The sequence below is a fragment of the Astatotilapia calliptera genome, chromosome 4 (assembly GCF_964374335.1).
Source record: "Astatotilapia calliptera chromosome 4, fAstCal68.1, whole genome shotgun sequence".
In the NCBI taxonomy this organism is placed as follows: Eukaryota; Metazoa; Chordata; class Actinopteri; order Cichliformes; family Cichlidae; genus Astatotilapia; species Astatotilapia calliptera.
In genome coordinates this window covers 8,504,569-8,516,849 of record NC_137425.1, presented here as the reverse complement: position 1 = coordinate 8,516,849, position 12,281 = coordinate 8,504,569, and the positions used below count along the sequence as shown (strand labels likewise).

The 12,281-nt window shown below is 37.5% G+C and overlaps 2 protein-coding genes across 3 annotated transcripts; both read right to left on the bottom strand.

Moving 5' to 3' along the window:
• Positions 1-7,041: 7,041 nt before the first annotated feature.
• On the bottom strand, positions 7,042-8,845 carry apnl (actinoporin-like protein). Its single transcript, XM_026164402.2, has 3 exons — positions 8,627-8,845; positions 8,026-8,156; positions 7,042-7,921 (listed from the first exon to the last, which is right to left on the bottom strand). The coding sequence occupies exons 2-3, from the start codon at positions 8,127-8,129 to the stop codon at positions 7,465-7,467; spliced, it is 561 nt and encodes a 186-aa protein (XP_026020187.1). The 5' UTR covers positions 8,130-8,156; positions 8,627-8,845; the 3' UTR covers positions 7,042-7,464.
• Positions 8,846-9,311: 466 nt separating this feature from the next.
• Positions 9,312-11,984, bottom strand: LOC113020435 (uncharacterized). 2 transcript variants are annotated; one of them, XM_026164403.2, is made up of 4 exons: positions 11,814-11,984; positions 11,412-11,604; positions 11,020-11,128; positions 9,312-10,017 (listed from the first exon to the last, which is right to left on the bottom strand). In XM_026164403.2, exons 3-4 carry the CDS (start codon positions 11,121-11,123, stop codon positions 9,588-9,590), a joined length of 534 nt encoding a protein of 177 aa, XP_026020188.1. In that variant the 5' UTR covers positions 11,124-11,128; positions 11,412-11,604; positions 11,814-11,984; the 3' UTR covers positions 9,312-9,587. The 2 variants fall into 2 exon arrangements, with proteins under 2 accessions (XP_026020188.1, XP_080156303.1); XM_080300177.1 differs by having other exon boundaries at positions 11,412-11,520; positions 11,814-11,892.
• Positions 11,985-12,281: the final 297 nt, after the last annotated feature.

The following is a 12,281-nucleotide window of genomic DNA, read 5'->3' as shown; positions in this document are numbered from 1 at the left end:
TTGGGCAATGAAGCTGCTATTTAATGGCTTAAAACAGTAATAAAAATACCACAAACAAGCCAAACCATATAAACAAATAGATATATGTAGTGCTCGCAAGGTAATGTGAAGGGGACCAAATGGGAAAAAACAGTCATTGCTCAGAGCTCTGAATATATTTCTTTTACACATACAGAGGTTTAACACGCTCACCAGTGACACATCTAAAAATGACCAATGCAGCTGCTCAGAAAACCCCTCCTTAAATAGGTGCAGGTCATACCACCACCAATAAAATTTAAAAGATTTCCCCTGACACAGTCCAGCTACAAAAGACAAATACTGTAGTTATTTTAACACAGCTCACATATATCTGACTACAAACACACCCCAGCTAAATAATATGCAAACTAACTAAATCAAACCAAATTGAAGATTCAGCCCGATCCCACCCTCAGCTCTCATCTGATGGTTTAACCCACTAGCAGTGGATAATTGGAGAACTCCTTTCAGGTGAGCATCATTAGGCCGTAATCGTGTGTGCACTCCATGAATCAGGCCTTCAGGAAGCTGACCTCAAAAAAGAGAGTGGTTAATGGACTTCAAAACAAAAGCATAACAAAATCAAAACTTCCTGGAAGACATTGTGGGTGTCTCACTTTAGTAAGGGAGATGCTTCCCATCACATCAATAAAACAAAGAAAAATAGTGACATACTTCTGAATGTTTCTATTTTTAGAGGCATGTACATATTAAATATGTATCAACAACACATGTTCTCTGAGGGATCTGGGATTGGTTTGTAGTAGCGCCACGAACTATCATTTCAACAGGAATCGTTTCAAGTGTATGAGGTCAATAGTTTATTCTCCAACCTCTTAGATATACCACAGTACTATTAGATAATATGCTGAGTATAAATCGGCTGATCCAAATGCATTTTCATAGGGACCCTGTTTTGAGTTGAAAAATTTAAGTAAAAAAAATGCAATGATTTGATTGCAATATTTTAAGAAACATATTAGCTCATTTTGACTTTTCAAAAAGAGTTTACACTTAAAAAGGAACACTTGACCTAACTTAGCTAATAGGCTCATCTCTACCTTTCCTTTTGTTTCTAAAATTATTTAAAGAGTAGTTGTGAAACAGTTAACTAATCTGCAGAGAAACGGTTAATTTGAAGAGTTTCAGACAGCATTAGTAAGGTTATGAATACTCTTCTTATGATAATGGAGTCATCTCTATGCTTGTCGTGCTAGACCTCAGTGCAGTTTGATACAATCGATCACAATAGTTTACTGCAGAAATCGTAGTTGTAGTGGGTTGAATCATATGTATCGAATAGACTCTAATTTGTTAATGCGCATGAGGAGTGTTGTTCACACACTAAGATTAATTACGGAGTTCCACAAGGTTCTGTGCAGGGACCAATTCTATTTATATTATACTTTCCTCGGCAGTACTATTAGAAGACACGGCATACATATTCATTGCTATGCAGAAGATACCCAGCTTTATCCATCCATGAAGCCAGAGGAAACACACAACAACTAGTTAAACTACAGGAATGTTTCAAAGACAAAAGACCTGGGTGACACTAATCTCTGCTTCTAAATTCAAATAAAACTTGACCTTAGAAATCATAGAAACATGGTGTCCAACCAGATACCTGCTCTGTATGGCATTACCTCAGCTCTAGGATATGTTCTTAAATATGCAAATTAAACAAATATGTAGAAGGACTGCCTTCTTGCATTTTGCGCAAAATGTCTAAAAATAGAAATATCCTATCCCTGAGTGATTCTGAAAACCTAGTTTATGCATTTATTACTTCTAGGCTGGATTGTTGCAATTCATTATTATCAGGGAGTTCTAAAGGCTCATTGAAAAGCCTTTAGTTGATACAGAATGCAGCATATACTGCCTTCAGACAACTGGTGTTGTGATTTGGCACTATATACAGTGCCAAATCACCAAATTTTTATATAGTGCCAAATCACCAAATATGTGATGTGGCACTATATAAAATTACCTGAATTGCACTGAAATCCCTAAATGGGATGGGACCATATGTTAATCTAAAACCTGTATATATCTTTCAGCACTGAAGGTGTCTTTCCAGATGTGTAAGCTACTAATTCCACCCCTATACATTCAGAAATTACTATACATATCTACCCATCTTTACTTCTGAGAAATTCTTCCTCTCTAAAATGCTCTTTTTATACCCAATCATGTTAGTCGCATGTTTCCAATTCACCTAATTAGCTGCAAGATGTTCCTCCAGCTGATTCTTTTTAGTACCATTTACTTTCCCAGAACTTTTTGCCATTGTTCCAACTTTCTCTAAACATGTTCCTGTACTTAAATGAAAAATTAGCTAATATTTTTTTTAATGAAATTGTAAAATCTCCCAGTTTAAACCAAGTTTTCTGTGTTCCATTGTGAATGAACTCTTGTTTTAAGATATTTTCAAATAATTACATTCTGATTGCATTTAGATTTTACAGAGCATAAAATGTAAACAGCCTTTTTATCAAACCTAACCTTGTTTTGGAATTAGTTTCTAGTTAAACTAATTCTCATAGAAAAGCCATGAACACACCAACATGTATTTCTGAAATAAACTTTTTAGAGCAAAAAAAAGATACACTGCCCCCCTCTCTCTCAGTAGGAGGGACCAGTGAGCCTCAGCTGTGCACCTGGTTGACGGTGTTGAGTTTTGGCTCTTTGTTAGGTGCTTCTGGATCATCTCACTATGGGAACCCATGACTGCAATACCCCAGTGATCTGGCAGTGTGGTTGGAATGAGGGCATGTTAGGGCATCTATCAACTGCTGCAGGCTTTCATATGTGCCCTTGATAGTGTGACTGGGGATTCATGTATGACTGATGAAAGGGAGAATCTTAAGTCAGCCTATATCAGGTTCTTGATCAATTAGTGATATTTAATTTGATTTATAGATGTCCTGATGCCTAATAAACTTTTTCTGCATGACACATGTTTTTTTCCCCACTTGCTAGATTATTGCCACACATACACACTGGAGTTTGTCCAGATTTGATGAAAATTAAAGATCGCACCCACTGATGCGAGTCATTCAGTGTGACATGAGTAATTACTTTGTTGTGTGAGAGCCAGGCAGCTGGTACTGCTGTGTCAGAGCTGACCCTTCAGCTGGCTGACACCATGCTGGCAGCAGATGACTGTACATTCAGCTAGGTTTGACATGAAAACGGCTGCTAGATCAGTCAGAATAAACTCAAAGAAATATGAAGCATGGATAACCTTGTTTCACTGCCAGCTGAAAATGAAAATGAAAAGAGCCAGAAACATCAGTTCTCCAGTGATGATGAAAAGGAGCAAGGCCTGCAGCAGCCTGCAGATCAACAGTTTGATGAGGAACCTGAGACATTTATCCCTGAAAAAGCAAATTATATATATATATGAACTGTAAACACACATTTTTTTTCAGCTGATACTGCAAACTTGTGAGAAAACGCCTTCTTTGTTGTATCCAGCAGATACTGAACATTGTTCACTAAACCTGCTACTTTAATTGCCAATTTGCCCTGGGCAGAAACAATAAGTGTGCTTTTTATTCAAAACAGCTGGATATTGTGAGCAATTCTGAGCAAAAAAACAAACAGTCAAAAAACCAAGTGTTCAAGCAGGATAACCAATAATGAGCTGGGAATCATGGGAATGCTTCAGTGTGAAGGGAAGCCTGGTTTCACTTATTTTAACTATTTTTTTTCTGTGAGGTCATCACTACAAATATCCTTTCTTAATGCTTTTTGCATAAAAATATCAATTCTAGCTACTTTATGGAGCAATTTTATGTAGGGGTTATTGCATTGAAATTTTATTTTCTTAAAGGTATAAAAAGGAAAGTAGGTCGACTGACAGGATAAATTCAAGTTTAAATGAATATGCTTAGTGTTAATAAAAAAAAAAGCTGAACGTTTCAAATTCAAATCGCTATCCTTTTTTACAAGATTAAAAATATTTAGAGGATTCAAAGCATCAAGAATGATTTTGTTAATGTAAAACTTCTGAAAATAAAGAACACCTAAGTGTTTTCCTTCAGGCTATCGGTATTGTTACATGATACACATCTGTGTCACTCTACATGCTGAGAGATTCAAAAATAACAAACTAAAATGGTATGACAGTTCCCTGCCAGGAATAACATGACATTTGACCTTCATGTATCAGCTTAAAGGAATTATTAAGAGTTTGTGAAATATAAACCGCATAAATCTTCGAAAACAAAACAAACAAGCACGTCTGTGTAAGCCAACCTTCCCCCTTTTTCCCCACTCTTACAGAAACTGAACCTGACTGAGACTGAAGCATGAAACTGAGCTCCAGAGTTGGGGCTGCAGGTGTTGGGTACCAGCCTGACACACATCAGGTCAGATGCACAGCAAACTATCAAAGTGTACCAGACACTGCTGGATGTCAAGACATGTTTGTAGCTGGTGGTAGGAGAAGGAGACACGGAGTAATCAGTTTCTGAAGGACACAAAGCCAGCTTTACCTCTTAAAACCAAGAATTTGAAATAGCTATTCATGGGACATATTATATTATGAATGTCGTATACAAACTGTAGAGTTTAGAAAAGGTTTTTACCCAAATACTTTCCCCCAGCTGTCTCTAAAATGCTTAGAGCAGGTAATTGTGTGAGATAATATATGTAGGAGGCCTCTAGATGGCAGTCTTTGAGAGCTTATTCTGTTGTTGACGATGCTGAAAAACTAACCTTTTTAAGTAGAAGCCTGTTTATTTTAAGGGGCAATAATATCTTTTATGCAGCTGATTATAACCTGGGTGATTTTTACACAGAGGTATAGGCCCACGGTCAAACTTTAGATCATGGAAATTTCTTTTGCACGACCAGATTGACAAATATATTTCTTAAACACTGTTGGCGATTAGAATCACTGTAAAACAAAATAAACTGGAAGCTGAAATTTAATATTAAGAATGAATTATCAAAAAATATGTTAAATAGACACAGGAAATAACAGGTGGGGATTATGGAAAGGAAGCCACTCCTTTCCAAAGCTTCATGTGTCTTCTTTTCTTTTTCTAAAAATAAAGTGAAAATTGATGAAAAATGTAGCCACTATATTAGTAGTGCCAGAAATGAATTCAATAATTATTATTTGTGATATAATAATGCAGAAAATGCTATTATAAAGTAAAAATGCTTCCTAAAAATGCAAATAAATAACAGTTTTTATATTTTCCCATGTTTTCCAATTTTATTTGAGTTGCTGTGTGCTTTAAAAAAAATTTTTCTCAACTTCCTGTAGTGTTTGTAACTAGAACCTTGCAGTCGTTTAAATGTGATCAGCTGATATATGTCTCATAAAAAGACATGTTGACTTTGCTCCTCTCGTGCTTTTATTCACTTCCCTTGCCTCTTAACATCCGGGAAGGATTGGAACAGAAGGTTTTATCAGAAAAGTAGTCAGATTCCCTCGTGTTTAGCATCTGTTTCAGTCCTCAAATGCTGAGCCTCTTATATTTATCTACCTAGAAAAAAATTTCTCATATCTTTTCTTCCTTGCTTAAGGGTCTAATCCTGCACTGTTCTCCAAAGATTTTTTTCACTTCAAAATACAAATCGCATAATGCACAAAAGAATGCACAAAAGAATGCATTTGATATGAAATATCTGCAGGCGCAGGTGCGTATCCAGACTAAGAGATGCTCACCACAAAAGGGTGCAAACACATACTGTACATACTAATGTAGATGCAAATACTGGAGCACACTTACACAAACACATGCAGTAAACAGTATGATGCAAATAATAAATGTGTACTTGTGTGCACAGGTATAGTAAATGCTAAGGAGAGATTGAAGAGGAAAATTTGAAAGGAATGTGCAGGCATTTGTCCTTAAGTTAATACCTAAAAAAAACACCTAAAAGTTTCTTGTTAGTGTTCCCATCTGTTTATAGGGACTGTTTCGTTTCTCCAGTGTCACTCAACAGTGCTTCAGGGATTGTGCTTAAACATGCTGAGGTTATGCCTCTTTTCTATGTTTGGCTTTTATGCAAATGCAGAGGTGACAGAGTGCAGAACCTTTAATCTGAGCTTCTTTGTGGTTTGAACTGTTAATACGGCGAAACCACCATAAATCTAATGGGAAAACAGAATCAGGAAGGCAGTATTGAGATTGTAGACGGAATAAGCAGAACCTATAATAACCTCATACAAGATGTGAATTAAGAGGAGATATTGTGCCTTCTTTGTGACAAGCTCACAGGGAAATTTCCCTAAGGTTAATGACTGTCTCTTCAAAGAATTGGCTGTGCCATTACTGGAAAATAAAATCTGATGACGACATTACACAACAAGATGGTAATTTCTACCCAATTAAATAGTTATAAGCTTTTAGTAAGTATCACAAGTTACAAAAATAGGGTCTTCACCCAAATCGCATCCAACTTGACAAGATGATAATCACAAGAAAGCAGATGTAAGTTATCTCAGGTTTACTGCTTCGTAAAGATTAAGTAATGAGCTTACATTACAAGTTATTACTGCAAATTAACAGTAAATGGACTGGTTCTAAAATAGCACTTTTCTACTCTACTTGACCATTCAAAGCACTTAACATGCCTCATTCACCCAGTCATACAGTATCTATCCCAAGGATACTTGGCATGCATACTGAATGATCTTTTGGCTAACCAGTAACGCAGACTTGCGTTGCATGTTTTTAGAGATATTGAATGCTTTGATTTTACAGAAAATTTTGTAATTTAGCCGTAACATAGCTAATAGCTATTACAATTTCATAAATAATACAATTGTTTTTCAAGTGATACCAAGACTTTGACGAAGTAGAATTCAGCCATGGGGGGAGGGGACACCCAAAAAGAAACAGGACCCTTTGTTTTTGTCTATATCAATCCCACTTCAGATTGATCCTTATGAAGCCTTTATAAATGCACAGCACATGGCGCATGCTTTGGAAATCTCATTTTTTAAACCCTTTGCATCTTCTAAACTCAGTCAACAGACAGTCATACACAAATAGCTTCAGAAAAAAGGTTTATTTTATTCCTCAGACTACAGTGTCAAGGTAAATACAGACAAGCTTTCAGCGTATTTCATTAAGCTATATGCCCTCATCCTCCGGTGAGTCATCCTTTGATTTCCATTTCTAAAGATTCCATTTTAAAACTGAATGCTATTGCAACAGAGAGAAGCTGTGATTATACAGTGTGTGCGTGTGTGTGTGTGTGTGTGTGATCGGGGGCTGGGAGGGTGGGGGGTGAATTTATAAACAAACTAAATTCATATCTTAAGCAGATTTACTGAAGGGTAATATCCAGGTATACAGACACATGTCAGCAACAATGCCTGCTGTATTAGAAACAGTCTACCAGGAAGAAGCAGAAGGCAGAGAATGAATTCTGCTGTCAGGAAACATGACAAAAATACTGGTATCAAGGGGCCCTTTAATATGCCTGCTGGCCCATGGGTGTAAGAAGCTTATCCCACACCTCTACCTTCATGATAGCCTTGCCTAGAGGACACATAGTGGCCCTGATATCTAGGCGGTTACCCATGTAATTGATTCCTGACCCAGTGGCTTCCTCCCTGACAAACCCATGTTCATGCTGATTCTTCTCGTAGTACATTTCTTTGTACAAATCCTTGTCACAGTTACGGCCCCTTTTATAGATGCCCACTGCAAACCAGTTCTTGTACAGGTTGTAGTCCCAGGGGACGGAGAACATGAGAGCCACAGTCTCAGCGAAGTCATTCTGTGACCTCTCGAAAAGGTCATAGGTCAGTACACCAACAGCTCCTGTTGCTTTGCTGCTGGACTTGGTGAATGTGCAAACCTCTGTCTTTAGAGGGCGCACTGTAGGTTGCGGTGGGTTGTATGCATCCCCATTCTCAAGGTATACCCTAATTAGTACACAAATAGAAAAATGCATTCAACATTTTTTTTTTTTTTGGTCTTCTATGTATTTCATATAAGCCCGAAAAGTCACAACACGGGCTGGGCTTACCTGGGGTTAATAAGGCAGTAGCTGTTAGCGAGATTTGATATTTCGATGGTCACACTTCTCTTGCTGCTCACGTCAGCAGCTACAGCTTCAGCTGTCTCTGTCATGTTGCAGTGGCTGCGAGCTCTGTTGATCTAATAAAAAATAATTTAAATGTCAACCAGCTCATACCTGTAACATGGATGTTTATTTCCTCCTAACTGCAGTGAGAATCATAGGAATAAACTTATAACAATATAGAACTCAGGTTCGACCTCATCTCTGATGATGTACTCTAATATCATTACGCTGACCTTCAAAAGCACACATCGACTGTCACTGCGTAAAAATAGTGTATTTCACAGGCTAATGAGATTTTACAAGAGAACATAGAATTGCTGCAGTCTTTTAACAGAGTGTACCACTCCAGTGACAGTACTTTATAATTAGTACTACACAGTGATAAAGTTAGAGTGAAAATGAAAGAACATGATCACTCATTTTATCAACAGATACATTAAAGAAATCAAACAAAAGCCTCATCAAAGTTCTATATATCTTACAAATTATAAGAGCTAGGAGAGTCATTGTTCTAAATGTAGTTTCCCTAAATGAAGTGACTTACCTGCTGAGAAGCGTTGTTAGTACTTGAAGTCCAAAAACAGTAAAAGTTGCTGGTTGGTTTTCCTTTTTTTGTCTTTTTCTTCTTTTTCTTTTTTTCCCCCCCAAGGATATATTAATCACTCAGAAAACCCTCCCAATTGAAGTACAACCCTGCTTAAATACAGGATAGCACACCCTCTTTCCAAACACACGACCCACACGAAAAGAAGACTATGATAACAAATATTACTCTTTTCCCCTGTGGGATGAAACAGCCACACCCTAGCCTGTGGCTAAATTGAACAGTTTCCAACAATTTCCCATTGGATCCCAACCACTGAGGTGAGCCCTTCAAGACTATAATAACAAGACATGAATGTATTTTGGGACTGTCATTCCTCTTGTATTGTGAAACAGTAAAAAAAGCAGATCAAACAAGTTGGGACAGACATTTCTGGAGCGATACTTTGCTTAGTATCTTGCTGAAACTCTTGCATTCCAAATACCACACAATCAAGCAAGATGGAGAGTCTAACAGCGAAGGAAGAACAATATTGTTTTTGTAGAAATTAAAAAAACATCTTCCATCTGTTGTTGCTCATTAGAATTGGACGGATCCAGATAAGAGATTAAAAAATGATTACAGTTCATCAGTAATAATGAAAGCATATGAATGAAAACATATCCCACTCAAAGTAGCACAAGCATTGGGGCTGAATGCTTTATTACCATAATAAACGAAAATAGAGTATTCCGTGTACATGAGCCCAAGAGCTAAGCTAATGGAGAATCAATGAGGTGGCTGTCAGATATTGATATCTTTCAGCAGACACAAAATACAGATGACAGCAAAATCAGTCTTCCTCTTCTCCTAAATGTTTTTTTTTTAGGATGACAAGAGTCGTCAAATCAAATGAAGTTTATTTTTCTGCGACTAGAAAAACAAGAAAACACAGAAAAGCAGAACACCAGTAGACTGCACACTAATGACCCATTTTATCATAGAGCTCCACTTTAACCATGGCTTTTCCAACAGTAGACATTGTGGCCCTCAGGTCAACATATGTTGCCTTGTACTCCAGCCCACAGCCATTTGCCTCAGAGCGGGTGAAGTTGCTGAGATCCTTCCCATCATACATCCGGTCATACAGCTGTTTGTCACAAGCACGGGATTGCTCAAACACACCCATGGCCAGCTGGTTCTTATACAGGTTGTGGTCAAAAGGCACAGAGAACATGATCGCCATGCGCTCGGAGCAAACCCGGCTCTGCATATGGAACAAATCGTAGGTTAGAATGCCGACGGCACCCGTGGCAGTGTTGTCATCCTTGGTGAAGGAGCACACTTCTGTCTTGGTGGTACGAATCGTGGGCTGGGGCGGGTGTTGACAGAAGCCACTTTTCATGTACACCCTACACATTAGAGCAAGAGATAAATCCTTACCGTCACTACTAATCAGTTAGCAACTTTTATGTCACACTTCTCGTACTTTTGATGAAAAAACACACTTTTGTAACTTTTGTGGAGATTGTCAATTTACTTTTTGAGTGTTGGGCTTTCCAGGGTGAAACATCTTATGCTGATGGATGGAGTGTGACTGGGAGTACTACTGTGGACTTCTAAGCAACAGTGAGTGTACCTGCATGCGATGTGCAATGAGGCAGTGTGTGTCACTGCATGATGGATAGGTGGATGTTCTCAGCAAAGTAATGTCACACATGAAAACCAGCCATCCAAAATATGGCCTGTCTTCCCACAGCTAGATAAATGTAGAAGGATGGCACAGATTCCAATAGACATGAATTGTTTATATTTATTTTGTTGCTGTGTTTTATTAATTTTTTTCTCCTTTTTGTGGTCGGAGGGGGGGAAATCCATATTACATTGTTGAGAAATACAGTAGGTGGCTATATAAAACTAATATTTTATTAATGTTATAATAGATGGTGCACTGCATTTTGCTTGCAGTGCCATTGAGCCCTCCTTGTGAAATTTAGGTTTATGAATTATTAGAAAGAACACAAGGTGGAGATTGTGGTGACCCCCAAATTATACATGGCTGTTATGCAAAAGAAAATAATAATTACATATATGTAACTTAGTTATGCTTTTTTTTTTTTTTTAATAACAGTGATTCACAAACACTAGGCAGCCAAACCTAATTATGAATTGCAGGACATGTCACTTGTTGTTGCTTTTAAGAGCTTAGAAGCAGCATTTTAGTGAACTTAATGTATGATGTTGTGAAGTTTCCATTGTTCATCACAATGTTTTTCCTGCAATGTCATTCATTGATTTATGTTTTATGAAGTAAACATTCAGCCATTCAGGTCTGGCCCTAAATGCTATCCATTTATTTTCTCAATTAATCAGTTTTACAAGTGTTAAACTGACAAAGACATTTGCAGACTTACTTGGGGTTAATGAGGCAGTAGCTACCGCTGACATTGGTTATTTCTATAGTGCAGTTTCTGTTGGTGGTGAGAGTGGCTGACACAGCCTCAGCTGTTTCTGGCATCTTGACTGCAAGAGAAGCAGGATTGAAAGCTTAGAACAATACCCACTGACAGTTCACCAGCTAGCAGCAACACATTTAATTGCTGAAAAGATTAATTACCTCCAAAAAGCTGGTTTATATCTCTCCTCAAATATAATATTCTCATAAGAATTAACTTAACATGACGTAGGCGTGTTTGAAAACGAGTATACCTTAAGTATACGAGAACAAGAGAAACGTTGTTTTTACAGATGATAACCAAGACAGAAATAAGTTCGAGTCCTATTATAAGTAAGCATAATTAGGTACCTTTTAGAGAAAAATATGTGCGTTGTGCCAGACAGCAGCGTCAACTTCTTTTTCTCAGGTCTTGCAGAGAGCGTCTCCCTTGTGTGATTACACCTCCACAGTGCTTGTGCTAACACAAGCACAGGCGTGTCCATCGTGAAACAAAAGTACCCCATCCACTGTGAGAAATCATATCTCACAAAGAAGCAAGCACCTAATATTACATGATCACAAGATTTAGCAGTAATCTCTACTTTTACTCAGGGGAATAAAAACATTACTGTGCAAATTTTTTACTACATGGTTAGCATCAAATTTCCAATAAGGTTGTTATTATGCAGCATATTTTAGCAAAATCATACAAAATTACTCCTCTGCAGTTTAAAATTTATCTCACATGTTATTTTCTATGTCAATACTTACTAGATTTAGTGAAAAAAATTGTATTTTAGAATTTCTAGTCTTCCCCATCTTTTATGAGTCCATTTCCATCCCCAAAAATGAATTTAGTAAAACTATTCAAAGCTTGTGGAATATTTTTCATGTTCTGTCTTGCTTAGGCTGATGCTACAGTCACTGGGGATTACTCAACTGGCTGCTTGTTTTCACAAGTGATGACTCGTGATACATTCCTTTGGGAACCTCCAAACATCATTAGCAGTTTTTACACACTTTTTTAGCTCGTTTCACTAAATTCCCATCCAGACTGTGGAATAGAGGAGGAGTTAATTCCTTCTTTCCAGTACAGTAACTAGCAAAAACACTGCATTATGTAACAACACAACACAATACAGTACAGTGTTATATTTTTCCATAAGTTCACAAGGCACGGGGATCTTCCAGAATAAGTTTGTTTGGCGGTGTGTTCATTACTCCACCAAGCAGCTCGAG